The following is a 19,901-nucleotide window of genomic DNA, read 5'->3' as shown; positions in this document are numbered from 1 at the left end:
TGCGGCTCCTGTAGGTTAAATGAGACTAGATTTTCTTAGATATATTTTTCTACAGGAGATTTTTCACCCTTTTGGCAGATCGTTTCTTTTTTTTTTTTTTTTTTTTTTTTTTTTTTTGCAGAAAATATACTGCTTTTCATTGTACCCGACTTCAAATTTTTACTTTTACTCCATTTCCGGGGTTACGTCGAGCGCAAAAACAGGAGTTTGCTAAGACTTTATCTCTATTTCTTTTTCATAGCATCATTTTTTAGGAAATATGTATTTTTCTCCTGGAATCTAGAAGGCGTAAGCAAGCATAATTTTTCACTCTGCTCAGCGAGGATATCCTGACCGTCAACATTGGGTGGTGGGGATGCGAGCGCGGCAGTAATATCCAGTGGACTACCGGACTAGGCGGCCCACCCACTTGGTCTACAAGACTCTGTAAATAAGGATGTTTTAAATCAATCAATCAATCAATCAATCAGTCAATCAATCAATCAATCAATCAATCAATCAATCAATCAATCAATCAATCCACAGATTTTTATTCAGGATACCGTAAGCGATTTTCGTAGGCATAACTCTTGTTGCTACTACTCGCGCGCCATTTGAAAACTTTCAGCCTCGACCAACCCTAAGCGTACACACCTACCTATAATAATTTTCCTGTTTTCATTCCTATGTCCTAATCGAATATGCTAGCACGTGAGAACGTTCTGTGATTGGTGCGCTGGCCGACCTAGAGATAGCCAATGATGTGGAGGTGCGGCACGGTGGCGTGCTCATTCGCCAGTCATTCTCGAACGTCATAGAACACCTGTGTAAATTCAACACGGCGCACGCATTACAGAAACAAACTCGGAAGACTATTACCGACATCGCCAATGAGCGTTTTCCTCGCCTCTTTGTCCTGCTTCTGTTTCACATACCCAGCAATGCAGGAGAAAAAAAAAAAAAAGGAAATTTTCTCAGAGAGAGAGAGGTTGGGGGAGGGCGTGGACACGTAGAAGATAGATGCGACGTCGGCTGCTTCGCGATGGATTTTGAGAGAGGAGGCGTAACGCAACATGGCAGCATGGGACGGAAACTGGATTAGCCTGGTCGCGATGACGTGAGTGCGTTTTTCGCGCGCTGGGCGCGTAATGACGCGCTTCTTAGGATTACGATCACGTGTTTGTTTTGCGAGGAGCGGTGCGATTATATATATATCACCATTGATTGTTTAGGTGGATCTTATAGTTACTCGGACGCCTCGAACGGATGGGCATCTTCCGTCCGACAGCACTCAGGTGGCACCGTAGCTCTGTACCGCTTTTTGTCCCGTTGATAAACGCGTTGCCGCTCGAACGAAAAACTATCCAAGTCATGGGCGCTGGCGATGTGCAGTCGCGCATGGCCGCCGCGCGGATCCCGGAAGCGCCTCATTCTGACAAGGACAAGAGGTCACAGACGCCCCGACACTCTGGTGAGCGGGACTGCAGTCTCTTATATGTCGTTGATTATTATATATATGTATAAGGAATTACGGCCAAGGATGACGGCAAGAGTTGTTTCTTCGTGTTACGTACATGTTAGAGATCGGAGCAACTGAGAAGGAACCAATGCGTCAGAGACGTTCTCCTTCATCATCAGAAAGGTGGAATGTAACGGGCCGGCACATAGGCAAAAAAAAAAAAAAAAAAAAAAAAAAAAAATGACGTGAAAAATGTACTTCAAGGCCGATTGGTATTGCAGAAAGGAGTGGAGTAATTTGCCATGGCAACAGAGAACACAGCATCGAAAAACTTGACTGTAAGGCTTTGTTTGTTTCTCACGGCAATTTCGAAGCTGGTGGCGTCTTTATGTGGGGAGACGTTCGAAGAAAGATGAGGTGTCGTTTCCGGTGCTGGTTCTTAATTTTAAACCAGTAGTGATGCTAATGCCGGCACGCGGTTGCACAAAAAACAACCTTTCATTCGCGGCAAACTTATTTTGCAGTTTCTTTTTCCATCGGTGGTGGTAAAAACGTTTGGAATCATGTACGGGACCGCGCGCGGGATATAACGATGTCCGCATTACGAAACTTTATTACGAAAATCAGACGTATACTGAAGTAGCTTTCAGTATTCTGCTTCCGTTTGTCGTGAGACGTTTGCGTATATCTTTCAAGTGCGCGAGTCCATTAATTTCCAGGGAACTTGGATATGACCGGCCGAGTTGTAACACTTTTTAATCTGTTTTGGTAGACGCAATCTTAAGCTCAATCGATGCATACACTGCGCAGCAGTGACGTTATTTGACCGTTTCCTTACGTTGAACGTGTCACTAACTCCATATGAAATTTGTGTCACTCAGTGCAGTCGGGCCGTGCCGGATTAGTATGTCACTGCGGTTAACAGTTGACCTAACTGGCTGTCACGCTCGTTTAGCGAGCACGCTTCAACGCGTGTTCGCTGTCTGGCGTGACGAACCGCTGTGACAGGGGGGATTGTTGTACTGCTAGTTATGGCCGCGGGGAAAACGGATGCGGACGAACGAAGTGAGACACCGTTGCGCGGATGAAAATTCGTTATGCGCAAGTGGAGAGAAATGACGAGCAGCTGTCGCGACTGTGTACGCTGCGACGTTTAATTCGGGCTTCGATTTTGGGCCGGGCTGAAGGTAAATGAAATTTGGCTTCGGAATCCGCTTACTGTAGTTCGCTGTCTGCAGGATAACGCTGATCGCTTGCTGCCGGAAAGAGCGCGCGCTCTCCCTCGAGACCGGCCGTGGCTGCCGTCACTGTTTCTGTATATATTGCAGCTGCTGATGAAACGAATGTGTTGAAGCGCTGGCTAACAGAGAATCAGCTTTCAGTTCTCCGTTTCTCTTTCTTGTGGCGACAATATGTAAAGTAAAAATATCAGGTTGTGAGTCGTTCCCAAATTGTTAGCCTCCCGGCCTACAATTAAAAGAAAAAAAAAATTGAAAACGAAGAAGTGGGCCTTGAAGTAGGATGGACAGTTGGGCGAGTTGGTATTCGTGTGTTTCGTCTTTTCGCGCTGTTCCACCCACTATGCAAGTGGGCATTGGTAGCCATTACAGATAAGAGAGCTCACCAAAGCACTAGCAACACAGTTTCAAGCTTATATATATATATATATATATATATATATATATATATATATATATATATATATATATATATATACATATAGTTCTGGAAGATCTCTCGTAAAGTTGTACGGCTGAATGCCACCACAACAACTCTTGCGTCTTATCGTCCTCGCTGCGCGTTCAAAGCCAGTCTGATATTTCTTGGTAACCCATCGCGATGAAAAGAGACGGTTAGGCTGGCCCTTGTGCCGCAGCATTCAAGCGCGTATTAAAGCCTGTATACAGTCGTGTAGCACTTTCGCACTCACGCACGTGCTCCTTGTGTCCTCGACAGCTATAGCGTTAACTTGCAATGCCCAGACACAATGTTGACATAACCGACTCTTCCGCTCACGTGAGCTCGTGGAGGTTGATCATGTCTGGCTGTGCTGTAAAACGAACTAGTTTGTATTTTGGAAGGGAAAGCGAGCCCGCCGTGTTCGCAACATAAACAACTATGTTATTTTCATCCCAGCAGTGGGTCCAAAGTATGGAATTCTCTCTGCGCGACGTGTGCGAGCTGAGCTCTCTGCAGAACCCAGTGTAACGCGGAGAACGAAGTGCAATGCGGCTGAATGATAACGCCCCCACACATAATGCAAGCCTGCTGAAAAGAAGAATCGTGAAAGTTCCGCCTATGGGTATGCGTCAACTTATGTCTTCCGTGAATTATATCGAGGACGAAAGGTCTCGTAACGTATAACGTTGCATGCTGTAAATGCTCGGCAGAGCTGGCTGAGCAAAGTTTAGTTAGTTGAGCAAACAGCATGCACGTACGATTAACACATTTCAGCGCTGACGAAGTGCGCCTTGAAAGTTTATCCCAAGAAAGCTTTCTATTGAGTAGTCAATGTAACTGAGTTTTTAATAGAGATCCATCTAATGAAGCTTTTTCTACCTCCGCTTTCCTTGATTGGTAACCGCCACTTACGTGAATGTTAGTACGTAAACATGCAGTAGCGGCTGGAGGGGAGATTGTGAAGTTCACTAGGCATGGAAGTCATTACTTCTATGTAACAAAACTCCTGGACTTACTCCCCCCCCCCCCCCCTAACGCACACACACATTGTAGTAGTAGTAGAAAACATTTATTTAAAGGCAAGGAGTTAGGGGGCGAAGGCAGAGTTGGTCGGATCCCCAGTCCGTGACAAGCCGCTGGCCGAGCTCGATCCCTCAACAAAAAATCAGGGATGCCTCTCAGTCTACGCCCACGTTGGGCCATGCTTTATAGGGTGTGACTTAATTTGTCTTAGTAACCAAGCAAAGATTACCATCCCTTATTGATACCACTGGTCCTTGCGAGGGCATCAAAACAGTATAGCCCTCACGTCACTCGGTTAGACCATTTGGTAGCGGGGCTAACTGTTAGAAATTCAAACATCACATTCAAACAGCATCACATTAGCACCGAATCCACATGCACGCATCGTCACCGACTCTCGAACCGCCTACAGAACCTTCATGTGAAGTAAATATCCCCCTGGCCCGCAGTATTTTATTCCAAGCCAGGCACCAGGCCTCAAAAAAGTCATATGGGTACCGGGTAATCAAATGGTGAAAGGTAACGAGCGTGCACACGTGGTACCCCAATTGCATTCCTCTTGTGGAATTTCTCTATTCCCTTACATGACCACTCCATCCCGTCTAACATGTCCGCTTAGCGAGAAAAACATTCCGGAACCCGCTTTAGATGTGAAGATGTGCTGAAACAAACATATAAAGGTTCTTCGCCTACGCCATGTACGCAAGTCTCCACAAGTATACGCAATGCATGTCGGTGCTGAGTAGCTCGAATGAGTAAAGGTATCACCACTGCAGTGAGGAAGGCAATATACGCTCAAGGCTTCCTCGCCCGCTCATGTACTCTACGCCGATATTCATTCACTTGGATGTGGGTGTGGCAGAGCATGCGTAGAGAGGTGGGGGGGGTTCGAAGGGTCATCCTGATACAGCGGCGGTTGCTTTCAGCACAGCACTGTTTTGCCGCGAGTCTTCGCGTGCACAGCTGCGCTGCTCTCTCGGCACTACGTACACGACGTCGGCCTGCCTGGCAAGAGCCAGCGCGAGACAATGGGAGCCGACGAGACGCATCCGTCCCACGCTGGTCCATCACACGACAGGAGGGGACATTGTTGGAGCGCTTTCCCTCGTCGTCCCCAGTCACAAACACTCGGAACCGAAGCGGCGAGACGAAAGCCAGCCCCACCAGCTGCGACGACGACGCGCAGACATGTTCCTATAGCGCCCCGATATGCAGCTACAATCGAAATGTTGCATTCGAGAAGATGCCGCGCTGCTAGGAGAGGAGTGGGAGCGGATCCGATTTTGGGAAACTATAAGAACGATAACGATGACAAATGCAGGAGCCTGCGAGGCGTAGCTGCAGTGCATCGTAGACAGAGTGTCTATTACGTACCTCTGTGCCGTTTTATTTCCTGCGGCTTCATACAGACTTTTCTTTTTCTTTTCCTTACATTCATTCATTGATTCATTGAATAGGTGGAATATCTTGGTACAGCAGAAATTTGGAGAATGCGCTGTCATAACTTTACATGGCCTTGGCGCTCTCAAGTGTACCTGCCGATGAGTTCACCCCTAACTACGGTCGTCCTTATAGTTGCCGGGTACACGGGTTCAGTACTCCAGCAACGGAAGCAGCCCGATTCTGCGCATGTATATTTCCACAACCGAATGCGATCCTAGAGGTCGTTGCATTCGGGTCCTCGCCCCGGGGTTTCCCTCAATGCCAATCGCTGGATGGCAGTGTCTGATTATAATTGTCGCTGCCGATTACCTCACCCGCTACGCGAGGACAAAATCGCGCCAATAGGGGCACCGCCGACGAAGTAGTCCGGGTATTCGTTAGAAACAACTGTCCTGAGGCATGGCGTTCCGGCAGTAACCATTACCGATAGAGGAACTGCGTTCACGGCTGAACTTCTGCATTTTGTTACTAAGTGGCACCAGTTTACTTAAACGACTGCTTATCATTCTTAAGCCAGTGGATTGACAGGCCGCCTCATTAAGACCCTCACAGGTATGTTTTGCATGTACCTCAACGAATGTCACAAGAACTAGGACGAAATTTTGCCCTATACGTGACATTTGCCTACAATATACCACTCGAAGAACAACATTTAGTCTCCTTGATGGGCGGCCGGTGACCATTATGCTACGGTCAATGTTACTGTTGCTCCCAGACGTCGACGACGTAATGACAACGTCGATCAGGACGCCGATGAATTCACCCGACGCGCTGAGGAAGTTCAATAACTAGCGCGTGTGGGGATTATGATGCGCGACGCTGCAATCTTCGCTGCAGACATGTTATTTACGACTGTGGAGATGAAGTGTGGGTTTGGACACCTATCTGCCACCGTGAGATTCTCTGAAGAACTGCTTCGAGCGCCATGTCGTTTTCCGGTCATTGAGCGAGGTCGCGCACAAGGTGGTGCGGTATGGCATTTCAACATCGAAGTAACGCCATCAACAAGCCGACGTTGTTCATGTTGTGCGCATGAAGCCGTACTATTCGGACTGAGTATACCTGCTTATTATTATTATTACCTTTCTTTCTGTCATTGGGATGATGCTTTCTGGGGAGGGGGGCACATGCCACGGCTACTCGTACTGAAGACGAAGACGCCGGAACACACGAACGGAAGGCTGTAAGAGGAAAAAGCCGTAACTAGAGCTGGCCTTCTCAATCAGCGTCCTGGATGAACCTCGAACCTTTGCCCCCCTCCCCATGGTTCTTTTTCTTTTCTTCTTTTTAATTGCATTTTCGCGATTGTTAACTTTCCCTGGCATTTTCCAAGATGTATAGTCGTGTAGCGTGATCGTGATACAAAATTATTTGGTAGTGCATGGCAATAAACTGTGTATTTAGATGGCTGAAGCCCGAAGGAATAAATAAATAAGCAGCGCCATCTAGCGGTTACCAACAAGACGACCTACTTTGTAGGGGGATGCCACCTCTAAAATATATATAAAAGCAAAAATGATTGCCACTGAAAGATGTTTCTTCAGTAAGGTTCTTCAATAAGGTTGCACATGAACGTCGTGCAAATATAGATTGACCTGAAAGAAACCAGCCATTGCTAGAGAAATGAACATTATTGATGCACATAGGTGAACATGATGCACATCAGTGCGACAGAGGTACCATGTAGGTGGCACTAAGGAGCTCCTTACGCGGAAAGCTACTCAAAGAAAAGTAAGGTCAGCAGGATTTTAGCAGTGAAGGCAAAGATGAAGTGTTCATTTAGTAAACAACATTCGCATATAGTGAGCTCTCTTCTGATGCAGCGGAGTCGTTTGCTGCCACTGCATTACGGCAAAGCCGCTGGGAAAAGTGACCGCGGTAATAATAGTAAAAAAAAAAAAAAAAGAAACAGTAATTAGGCCGTTTATAGTAATGTGGTTTGTGTCTGAACACTTTCGTAGTCGTACTGCATATTCTCCTAAGACTCAGGGTATGGGGGAAAAAAAGAAAGCTTAAACTTCCGTCATTTGATCAGCTGATCAGTCCATGCCTCTATATTAATACATATGGTGCACTGGTCAGAGAAGTACAAGACGATGTCCAAAGAGATATGTGGAACTCTTTTGCAGATTGAGAAAGGCACTGATTTTACGCCGCGCCGTGGAAAAAAAATCGGATGAAGTAGGAAATTATTGTACGCCGTGGTTGATCAACATAAACGTACAATTTGCATGAACATAAACATAAATTTATCTAGGATATGTAAACCTTATAGTGCTATTGCACAAATAGCAAAAGAGAAAAAACTACAAGTTTGTCAAAGGATGATATGCGTATATATTGAGGGTTATGGCGCAATTTGGGAATGTGTGAAAAAAAACAACAACAAAAGAACACTTTGAGAAACTTTTTCAAAAAAATTTCAAATATTTCTGCGTAAGTTTATTTCCACCTCTATAGCTAGGCGGAATAGCGTCCACGCGCGGCATGGAAAGGGGCATGTTTCTCATTATTGCTTTATTACATTTCAGTATCACTTCTACGTCCGCCGAAAGCAGTATTACAATGGCGCAGAAGCTATCGCTGCGCATAAAAAGGCCCGTGCTTAAAAATTGTGGTCCACCTTAGTTGGATAAGCTCGTATATTGTGCGTGCATTTCACCAGCAAACTTGCCTGCACGTGTCAGTGATATGGCTTTTGCCTACTTTTACCTCTATGCGGCTGCGCGCTTTCCCGCGTACAGCGTGAAAAATGTCCTCTCTTCCCTATTCTCCAACTGCCTCTTTTCTTCCGCCTATGCCTCCACCTCATCTCTTTCAATTTCTGCAGGCCGTTGTGCAGGTGCCGGAATTGAAAGCGGCAGTTTCAATGCGCGCACTTTTCCCCAAAGAAAAAGTCGTTTCTCTTTTTCTTCATTTTTAGATAAAACCACCGGCGCCACCGCGAAAAGCGTAAGTTGGGCTTGTACAGGCGGTGCGCCGTCTCGCGCGTATCCGTGACGGCGAGGGCGTTGGCCGCTTCGTTCCAGCTCTTCTCTCCCGCGGCCGGGCTCGATTCAAGGCCCGACGCCCGTACAATCGACCGCGTGGGGTCCCCCTCTCGCTCGTGTGCCGACCAAGGAAGCGTCATCGCTCGCGTCCTTATCTGGGACTCGATGCCGCTGTCTTGAAAGTGGTCCCGCGCCAGTATAGTGTTCTAGCGCCAGTATCGAAACCCCGCACCTATCGCCTGACGCTGCGGCTTGCGCTCGGGATGTGTTTCATCTTATCGAAGGCGCTTTTCGCTATATTAGATCGCAAGTTTTTGTAGCCTTGTGGCTTGCACCCCTCGTATCGCAAGTGCAGTACATCTTATTCGCCATAATATTTGATCCGTTCCAAGGCAGCACAGTTAAGCGAGCGGTGGTTGGTGACGTTTGCCATCGGCACAGAAAAAATGTCAGTAAAGACAGTTGACAGTTACAGCCTGTAACAGCGGCAGCTCAATAATAATAATAATAATAATAAAAAAAAACAATTAGTGGCAAATCACAAAATGTTTTACTAATTTGCGAAACTTTAAACGTAGAGGTCGGAAGTGCTAATGAGGGCCAGTTTACAAATCAAGAAACGAGACTGTGCAAATTATGCTTGTCGAATATATAAATAGCAAAAGTGCCTTTCACAGGCCTATGGGACTCTTCGAGGAGCTGCAGGCTTCATTCGGATGTGTACCAGCGTTGGCCAGAAGGCCAGTAACTTCGACTATGATTCGATTGCAGAATTTTCCAAAACTCGGCTTGTTTTTTGATTGATTGATTGATTGATTGATTGATTGATTGATTGATTGATTGATTGATTGATTGATTTGTAATGTTTAACGTTCCAAAGCGGCTCAGGCTATGAGAGAAGCCTGTTTATGAAATAATCAGGAGAGAACACTCATGGAGGGAAAGGATGAAACATACTTCGCACTGAACATTCAGCTTTCCAAGCGGGAACCTCCATTCTACGCTTGATATTAACATTAAACGAGCTGTGGTTTTAAGTTTCACTGACTGATGCAACTTCCGTGATTGAAAAGTGTCCAATACGAAAGCTAATGGCGTCCCTTGCTTAAAATCTGGTGGGGCCTTTTGTTCACGTTTGATTTGGTTTGTGGGGTTTAACGTCCCAAAGCGACTCAGGCTATGAGAGACGCCGTTTTCGATCACCTGGGATTCTTTAACGTGCACTGACATCGCACAGTACACGGGTTGAGTATGCTTTTAGCCTCCATCGAAAAGCGGCCGCCGAGGCCGGGATTCGATCCCGCATCCATGGGGACAGTAGTCGAGCGCCGTAACCAGTTTTGTTCTCCTTTAATCTTACGATTATGAAATCGCTAGTATACGCGAGCACTGCACGGCGGGGATCGATTTTATTTTGATGTAGTTTCGCTTTGACTGTTTTTGTTGTATGTAATTGCATGGCTGAAGTGGTGCGCGATGCCATCGCTATAGCACCGCGGTATCTGCTAATTGACGGCAGGAACATAATTGATGGAAAGTGATTAATTCTTCCATTACCGGTCCATATTTCCAAAGCAGTGTACGGGCGCTGGATGACGGATGCTCACAGTCATTAGTGCTAGTGGTCATTTTCTTTTTTTTTTTTCTTTTTGAATATGAGTTGTATAGGTGAAATGTTCCGAAAAGTGACTGGGCCGGAGACTGCATCGGACGTTGACTACGCTTAAATGATCGAGTCTTTGCGTGATTCTCGCGGGGAGGTTTTGCTGTGTACGCGCGGACTACAGGTCTTTTTCGAGTAACAAGCGGTGAACACTGCGTACTTGGCTTGTACATCTGCAATGGCAAAAAATTACCACAACTGAATTCTGATTGTAGCAGAAAAAAGATTGCGATACGTGGCGCTACTGTTGCCGTGTGCTACCATAACCAGAGTGCAAAGCACGTTCTATTTCCTAAAGCAGGGGTGGCCGGCAGAAAGCAGCTTATTCCGACGATGGCCAATCTTAAAGACTGCATCTTAAATCAAAGCTCGTACATTTATCGCTAGAATCATGCGTCGGCGTGACTATACGCACTTCAATAAGCTAAGATTTCCTTTCTTTTTTTTCTTGTTTTTTTGCTGGCTTTCTAGAGCCAGTATCTCAGTTTTTCATTTGAAAAATTGACTGGGCGATGCACTGTCAAAAGCAACGCGTGGCAGTGCCTACGTCACAGGGTGGCGAAACCTTAAAAGCAGATGCAGTTCGTATGAATCTGGTCTGAACGACATATATTCTGTCGCGAATCGACGAGGCTTCCATCGTCCAGGAAACTGAGCTTTGGGCCTGCGATAAAGAAAATATCGCTGCTGGCAACCAGCAGCTCAAAAAATAAATCAAATTGACTCATATGCGCGGCAGCGTTGACACATTACACCGATAAGCGACGCACAAGCTAGCTTTTACAATCCTATAGCTTTCGATCACGCTGTACTTTTTACCGGCCACCCCCACTTTGGAAAATGGAATGCGCCTGGCACTCTCGCTATCGGTGATGGATGGATGGATGGAATATAGGAGCGCCCCCTTTGAAACGGGGTGGTAGCGGTAGCTATCATGGTCATTTTTCTCCCTATATCTTAATTATTGTTTTAGATTGGTTAACTAAACCATCATTCTATTTATTAATTTTTTGTTTCTGCATTACTAACATTATGTCACTTCTCTGCTTTTAAGCCACCAATCTTCCAGCCGTTTTTTGCTAGTTTCCACCGCCGGTTTATTCACCCGGCCACTGATATCTCTAAACCCCAGAGCTTCAGGAACAGTGACTGCGCTTGCATCAACTTCCGGATGGATACCATTACATTTGAGTATAATATGGTCAATTGTGTCACTGGAGTTACCACATAGAGCACATGCGCCATCTTCATTGTTAAATTTCTTTTTGTAGCTGCGTGTTCTAAGGCACCCTGATCTAGCTAAGGCACCCTGATCTGAGCTCGGCAGCAATTTTTCTGCTCCAGTCGCAAGTAGTGCTAATCCTTTTCTGTTCCAGCTGTTATATTATCCTTCATTTCACGTGTAGTGTAGAGTACTGCTTGGAAAAATATGAGGCACGGGCTGGGCGACGGCCTTTGTGGTGTTCGGGATTCATATATCGTGGGAGGGGTTTGAGATCGAGGAGGCTCCGCAGATGCGGAGGGATGGCTATATGAGTGTGAGGTGAGGGATCAGGGGTATTGTAGCCCATTGAGCGCAGGTGATGAGTGCCTGTAGATATTGTGCGGAGTCGACGTTGTTGGCTGGAGAGGTGCGCCTCTATGATCTCCTCAACATTGTTATGAATGCCTAATTGAAGGAGCCGAATCGTACTGGTATGACGAGGTAAATGGAGGGCAGCTTTAACGGCTGAGCGGTGTAGGACGTTAAGTTTATTGAGTTGTGTTTCGGTGATGTGGTGGAAGGGGAGGTGGTAGGCTAGACGACTAACGATAAGGGCGTCTACGAGTCTTAAAGTGTCTTTTTCCTTGAGGCCATGATTGCGGCTAGAAATGCGACGAATGAGATTTGTGATCTGGTTGATTTGGCGCTGCAGTAGGCGTATGATGTGGGCGGCTCTAATGTCCTGTTGAATGTGGAGACATAGAAGTCGGAGCCGTGATACTTTGGGAATCGGAGCGTTGTCAAGGAGTGCGGTGATGGTTGGGGCACGTGGGAAAGGCTTGATGACTAGGAGCTCCGATTTCTGCGGTGCACACGTAAGACCTATAGCCTGTGTATATGTGTGGATGGCATCTGTAGCGAGTTGCAAAGTATGTTCAACTTGGCCAGGGCGACCCTTAGTAGTCCATAGTGTGATGTCGTCTGCGTATATTGCGTGCTGAATGTCAGGCATAGTTTCGAGTATCCGCGCTAAAGGAGTTAGGGCGATGGTAAAGAGGATGGGTGAAAGGACTGAGCCCTGCGGTGTGCCTCGGTTGGGTAAATAGATGATCGGGGAGGTGTAGGACCTGAGTGTGATATGAGCCGTGCGTTTGGTTAGGAATTCATCAACGTAGCGCCATATGCGTAGCCCGTAGTTAGTTGTGGCAAGTGTTAGACAGAATCTGGTCATGGCTCACGTTGTCAAATGCCTTTGTATAGCAAGTGCAAGTATGGCCCGTGTGGCATGTTTATGGAGGGTATTGTTTAGAACGGTCTCTTTCAGGTGCAGTAGAATGTCTTGGGTGCAGAGATGTGATGGGCGGAAGCCGAATTGAGAGTGAGCAAAACCGGCGGCAGATTCGATTTCAGGTTGAAGCCTGTGTTGAGAACTGCTGAATCAGGGCGCGACTATTATATGTACGCAGAATTTTGAAGAATTCATGCTTCGGTGACCAACTGTGCGTCCCCCCTCCCCCGACCCCTCTTTATTTGCGCGGGCACATTTCTTCTTTTCTTATCCAAGTCATGCCATTATCCGCATCGTTACTAGTAGCCGAATCTGAATTTTTTGTATGTACCAATAATATTTTGCGGGCGAGTGGAAACAGGTTACGTGGGTGTCCGGTCACCAGGGGGTGGAGGGGAATGAGACTGCCTACGCGGCTGCCCAAGCGTTCCTCCCCCGGGGTTCCGCTCAATCCTCCGGTTCTACCGAGGCAACCATACCAATCCCGCTCATAACGTATGCGGACATTGCAAATTATTTACGCCTCTGCAAGAGGGCACTCCCGGGACCCGCCAAAGGTCTCGACAGATCTGAGGAGTGCCACCTTAGACGGCTCCAAACCGGGTGTTTTCTAAATACCGCCATACTAAAGCACATGGACTCGACATTCACGGGTAGGTGCAAATTCTGCGGGCAGTTTGCTGATTTATACCACATGGTGTGGGCCTGCCAGCAAAATACAAAGCTAAAAGCAATAAAACAGCCAACTAGGGAGGGCTGGGAGGCGGCCCTGTCCAGCTCGGACCTGGAGGCCCAGCGTCTCCTGGCCCAGAGAGCTCGGGCAGCGGCGGCGGCCAATGGCGTCCCGGAATGGGGTCTGCCACTCAGCTCCACAACGAAACGCACCTCCCTTCCCAAATCATATCATCGTAAATAAATGTTTTCTCCTCCTCCTCCTATCCGCATCGTACGTCCCTGCGTAAGCAAAGCTTGGTATCCTGGGGCAGCCCATCATACGATCCGGAAAATGCTTGTCTTGCGAAACTGTCTCACGGCCAAAGAATAATGCCTGGCAGCTGCAGCCTTCGTTTGCGTCACTCCTCGGGCAGTCTACGTCCGAGTGAGATTCTGGGATCAGGTAAGATCAAGTATCTGCCCGCGGAGAAGGACGGTCACGCGATTGTGGGCGAGACGCGTTATGGATACATTAGCATAGTAGTAGTAAGAAATGACCGCCGCAAAGCCGCCCGAGGCAGAAAGGCCTTGCTGCGCGATAAAATTACATTGCATATAGCTGCAGAATTGACGCACCTGGTAATGATTTTGAAGCGATACCACGAACGTATAACTGTATAATTTCGCGGCCTCTAGCCTGACTTGCTGCCGTGGGGGACCTTTGAGATTGTGCAAGGTCATGACTGGATGTGAGGAACGCAGTCTGCGGGCCAGATATGCAAAACAGGCCATTTCTTTCGCGTGCCCACTGTGCATGGTAATGACTACTGTATAACCGCTGCTGTAAATGGTTTTAAAGAATGTGCGAACCTTGCATTTTATGTAGTGCTGCGCTTCTTGACTATCACGCTATAGCTTTCCTTGAAATTACTAGCAGCCAAACGTTGCGTATACTGAATTCTTATCAACATATTAAATGAACATATGTCTACAGCATATCGCTCGCACAAACGCCAATGGTAAAAGTGTATAACAGACTGTTGGGAAAGTACGTAGTACGCTGATTGCGTTCGAAAACGGCAGCGCAACTCAGGTAGCTTAAAGGAGACGACAACGCACCACCAACTGCTAATTTTTCGCAAGAAAAGCCATGCAAATAATCAGAAAAGTTTAAGCGCGTAGCACACTTGGTGCTTATTTACAAATTTTTATTTCATAACCTTGAACTAAAGTCTTACAGACTTGTTGGTCAGTGAAATTAAAGATCACCGTAATCTTTCACTCAGAACATTCTTGCTGGTCAGTACAAATTAAAGGGAGTAATAACTAAAGAAAACTTGTTTTGACAATGCATTTGATTTAAGTCAGTGTACATTGTCTTACATCGGCAGAATCGGGTATGATAGTATAGATTACGTGAGTACTTGTGTCTTTAATTAGGCGCAGAAAATGGCTTATATAAAATCAGACATGGGGTTCATTATCTGAAACATCGTTCTTTGGAGCTCATGTAACCATAGCCGTTGTTAAATGCAAATACCTTATCTTTACCCAGACCTTTTGTTAAATTCAGTAAACAAATTTGATTAAACTTTGTTCTCTGTTCACTCCTGTCGTAGGGACAACGTTGAAATTCAGCTCCGCCATCGCATCCAAAGGTCTAAACGACGCTTGTGTACGCGTGTGTGCATAAAGAAAGATTACTTTATACACGCACCTTATATACCTTGGATAAATGAGCCGCTGGGAGCGCATTCGTTTTCGCTTTATAACTTTTGCCGGAATGCACAAGCGAGATCCGTTGGCAGACCTGAACGTACGGATGAGAAGGGCTCCTGCGCCCAAAGAACTGTATACGGATAACGGGGCTTTATATACAGCTGGGCGACGTGATGTCCAACTTGCTCTCGTATTATGCGCTTCTTATATTTTCTTTTCATCGTTTGCCCTTATTCGACTAGATTTGCTCAACAAGAAAGAAATACGCATTTTCTCTGATTTGATAGCGTAAAGTTTTATTGCGAAAGCACTACTCATCATCATCATTATCATCATCAGCCTGATTATACCCACTGCAGGGCGAAGGCCTCTCCCATATTTCTCAACTTAACCCGGTTCTGTGCTAGCTGTATCCACTTAATCTCATCCGCCCACCTAACCTTCTGCCGCCCCCTGCTACGCTTTCCTTCCCTTAGAATGCAGTTTGTTACCCTCAGCGACCATCGGTTATCCTCTCTTCGCACTACATGTCCTGCCCATGTCCATTTCTTCATCTTAATTTCCACTAGAATGTCGGTAACTTGAGTTATTTCTCTGACCCACTCTGCACGCTTTCTATCTCTTAATGTTACCCCTACCATTTTTCGTTCCATAGCCCTCTGGGTTGTCCTCAACTTAAGTAGAACTCTCTTCGTTAGCCTCCACGTTTCAGCCCCATAGGTGAGTACAGGCAAGATGCAACTGTTGTATACAGTTGCATCTTGCCTGTACTCACCTATGGGGCTACTACGTCAGGTCTAACCGCTTGTCGCTGTGTGCCTTGTCCGTGTCCGTTGTTCCCGAGCCGGCGCTGCGCCCAACAGAAGAAAAGGATTGGTTGGTTTGGTTTTTGGGGTTTAACGTCCCAAAGCGACTCAGGCTATGAGAGACGCCGTAGTGGAGGACTCTGGAAATTTCGACCACCTGGGGTTCGTCAACGTGCACTGACATCGCACAGCACACGGGCGCCTAGCTTTTCGCCTCCACCGAAAAGCGGCCGCCGAGGCCGGGATTCGATCCCGCGTCCTTGGGCAGAAGAAGAAAAGGATGACAAGAAGAACGCTCGGCTACCCTTATTAAGCACGTGCCTTATTAAGCACGCAGTCTGGATCTATTTTATCATCGGATGACTACCTGCACCTCAAGTATTTCTGGAATAGGAAATCATGTCAATCAAGGCAGACTGAGGTCTCTCTAACCAGGCTACGCTGTCGTATTCCGCCCCTAAATTTCTATATGCGCAGGTCTGGTTTGGCGCTTTCTCCTGTCTGCGCATTCTGCGGGGAACCGGAAACAATAGATCATTTCTTGATAGTTTGCCGCCGTTTTACCATGATGAGAAAACGGTATTTAGAGAAGCCGTTACAACAGCTGGGTTTTAATTTGAGCAGCCAAATTTTATTATCGTTCGGTGCCACCATGCTTGGGTACAGCCACAGGCATGTTTTTAACGCCATTCAAATATTCTTAATAGAAACAAAACGTCTACCTTGCTAATATGCTTTGAAGTTTAAATCTGTACATATAAATCTTACTGTTCTCCTACTGCGTGCGTTAGTATTTACTCTTTTATATTTTGGTTTATCACATTTACATTTACTTCTCTATTCCCTAGCATTTATGTTTTTTTTTTTATTTTTGCGATGTAGTTATGTTTCTCAAAATCTAATATCTCTGCACCCCAATTCTTGGCCGATCCCCCTGTGTGGGTATGTGCCATCACATTAGAGGAGAACAACAACAACAAACAACAACAACAATGCTTTCGCTCCACATTCGGTTCAGCAGCGTTGAACCCTCCGAATTTTATTTTTTCGACTTCATTCAATCTAATATCTTGCACTTGGCAGTCACATTGGTTTGTGATGGCGCAGCCTAGCGCGAAGCCGTCTCCACAAGGAAGTTACCTTGAAAGAACGCGATAGTAGTCGCAGCTGCCTTCCTGTTACGCAACGCTTCGGCTATATAACTATCCTCCGGAGCGAGTCAGGAATAACTGATGCCGTCGCAGACTAGACCTACATGGATAAACCCTGTGGTCACGTTGCTGTTTCTTCATCCTTCCGGGTAGACTTTGCGTAAGCCGAGCTCATGTGTACTCTGTAGCAAGGCTCGAAGTTTATATATAGTGCACGGGACCTAGTAATGCAGTACAATAAAGTATGTGGCAAGAGGCAGGTAGTGGGCGCGTCCAATAGGGAAACCAATACGGCCCGAAAGATCCTCTACCGAACTCGAGACAAAAGGAAATGCCTAGAGAGATCAGTGAGGCGAATGGGCTTTGCCTGTTTCACCGCTATACGTGTTCTGACGTTGAAACTCCCATTTCGCCTGACGTTGCAATGGATTACCGATGTGCCTGTACACTGAGTTGGATAACTAGGACCCCTGCGTTCGAGCTAGAGCTGGATGTCTCTACTGAAAACGTAATGTGCACGTAATATGCGCGTGAGCTCATTAAACTAACATACAGTTGTTCGTAAAGACGTCTTGCGCGCTATGTGCGTAAGGAGTGAGAAAGTAGGATGTGTTCAAGTGATGTCATGGGCGCCATTTTGTTGTACAGAGCGTAGCTTCAACTGTGCATGCATCAGTGGGTGGCAGTAAGCCGATTAAACATGGGTGCAGCCTTTTCGCCGTGTTCCATGTGTATAATGACGACTAACCATGCACCGATGCGTTATTCGTACGTGCTTAAAGGCTACGTCAGCTACCCTGCAAGGTATACCTACTACTGAAGAGAAAAGTCGTGTTAACGGCGATCTAGGCGTACATAGGATACCACGTCTGTAGACGACTGTCTGATTTCACTGTCATACATGAGAGCAGGTGAGTCTAACTTCTTTACCCGCAAGTCCGCTCTCTGACCGCTTGCTTATATTTGTAGAGGTTTAACTTTTGGATCTTCTTATTTAGAAGTCGAATTGTTTTCGACGAATGAATCTGTAGCTTTTTTTGTATGTGTGGGAGTGATTTAATGTGATAGTTCTACCTGATCGCGAAAGCCACTTCATGCGGCTTTGGATCACACAGGACTATCTCAGCGCTGTTGTCAGGACGAAGTTTGTTTACCAGTAAATGGCGAGAGATGGCACTGCGTGTTGTCCAACAAATTGCTGTAAAGGTAAATTAGACATCCGACAGACAAGAATGCATATAGACGTTTGTTTTTAAGAATTACAGGACATTTTATTGTTATTTCATCACGTAGAGTTAAGCAAAAGGACTGAGCATCACGTTGTCCGAGAGTCGGTGGTAGCGATGGAACTGTGGATTAGTCGTCTGTATGGTCAAATCAGGTGACGATAGTGAACTAACAGTGCTTAGACAGCCGGCGGCGAGGGAGTAGTAAACAAGCAGAACAATACGTCAAAATGCTCAGGTGCGCTGCTGATCCAATCACAATAATTGCACTACGCTCATGGCATTGACGCGTTTGAATTGTGGTGCTGGCGGAGACTCTTGAGAGTTCCTTAGGCAGCCAGAAGATCAAATCAGTCGATATTATCGACCATAAACCCTGACTGCTCATTGGAGGGTCAAATTCTGAAGTTAAAGCTCAGATACTTTGGTCATCTGATTAGAAGAGAGGAGTCGCTGGAGAAAGATTTGATGTTGGGAAAGGTTGAGGGTTGCCGGAGAAAGGGTAGGCAGTGAGCGCGATGGTTAGATGGCATCCTCGAGGCGCTGCAGATGAAGTTATGTGATGTTAGGAGGATAGTGAGAGACCGAAAAGCATGGCGTGACATGGTCCATAGGGTTACGAAGAGTCGGACACGACTGAACGACTGAACTGAACATGACATCTTTACTAAGTAATTGTTTGATTTGGTTTGGTTTATGGGATTTAACGTCCCTAAGCGACTCAGGCTATGAGAGAAGCCGTACGTAGTGGGCTCCGAAAATTTCGACCACCTGGGGTTCTTTAAAAACATGCATTGGCATGGCACAGCACACGGGTGCCTTGCTTTTCGCCTCTATCGAAAAACGGTCGCCGCGGCTGGGATGCTGAGTTAACTTTCAACTCTGACTGAATGTACACCGTAGCTAGCTAGCTATGCCTTGCGTACCAGAAGTACTTCTTCTTTCCGGTTAAGCGGAATTTTGAAAAAGTAAACTTTGTACCTTTGTATTTTTTTCCGGTTTAAACCGAAAAGTCCAAGTAGTAAACTTGTTACTGAGCTATGAGATTTAGTTGAGAATTAGTTCCAGCTAATGCGTCTCAGAGAGTTTCGTTCCCGGTTATACATCCGAGGTAAAGTCCTACAGACTTGCCTTTTTCTGTGAGAACAAGGAAAAGAAGGAAAAAAAAAGTGACAGCAGCGTGTTTTCCCAGTGGACTAGCAGGGAATAACTGTAGACCACTTGGTAATTCGTCATAGTAAACTACACGCGGAAGAGGCAGTACACAACACAAAGCGCCTTCTGTTGTCGTCACTCTCACAGTTTGCCCCGTTCCGGGTAAGGCAAACAACTCCATCAAAGATCGCACTCCAGGTAATGGGCCCTGCCTTTCAAGAGCTCAGCGAAAAGCAAAATTCGGCTGCGGTGTACCCCTGGGTGACTCCCTTGTTCTTATTCTTTGGTTCCTTTGTGGCAACCGCCTTGCTGTTCTTCTTTGGCCCTCTTTGACGCGCTCAAGTGTTTTAATGGAGGACCATTCGAAGCGAGAAAGCGATTCCAGTTTAGGAAGTTTTGGCTGCAGTTCGCCACTTGAGACGCCACGAGAACCTCTTCGTTGGTTTGTTCCCCCGGTGGCG

The 19,901-nt window shown here is 46.5% G+C and overlaps 1 protein-coding gene across 3 annotated transcripts in view; it reads left to right on the top strand.

Moving 5' to 3' along the window:
* LOC146191187 (fatty acyl-CoA reductase 1-like) overlaps positions 1–19,901 on the top strand; it is a 76,724-nt gene that overhangs the window by 22,801 nt on the left and 34,022 nt on the right. Inside the window, exon 1 of one of the 3 annotated variants that reach the window (XM_084601665.1) lies at positions 1,224–1,450. The exons of 1 other annotated variant lie outside the window; for it this stretch is intronic. In XM_084601665.1, coding sequence (XP_084457791.1) covers positions 1,246–1,450 — 205 coding nt within the window. In that variant the 5' untranslated portion in view covers positions 1,224–1,245. Of the gene's footprint in view, positions 1–1,223; positions 1,451–3,719; positions 3,741–19,901 lie in introns of those variants that run through there. One more of the 3 variants, XM_084601666.1, reaches the window with a different exon arrangement.

Source organism: Amblyomma maculatum, chromosome 4 (assembly GCF_055883805.1).
Source record: "Amblyomma maculatum isolate TAMU_Amacu chromosome 4, ASM5588380v1, whole genome shotgun sequence".
Lineage (NCBI taxonomy): Eukaryota > Metazoa > Arthropoda > Arachnida > Ixodida > Ixodidae > Amblyomma > Amblyomma maculatum.
This window is presented reverse-complemented; position numbering and strand designations above follow the sequence as displayed.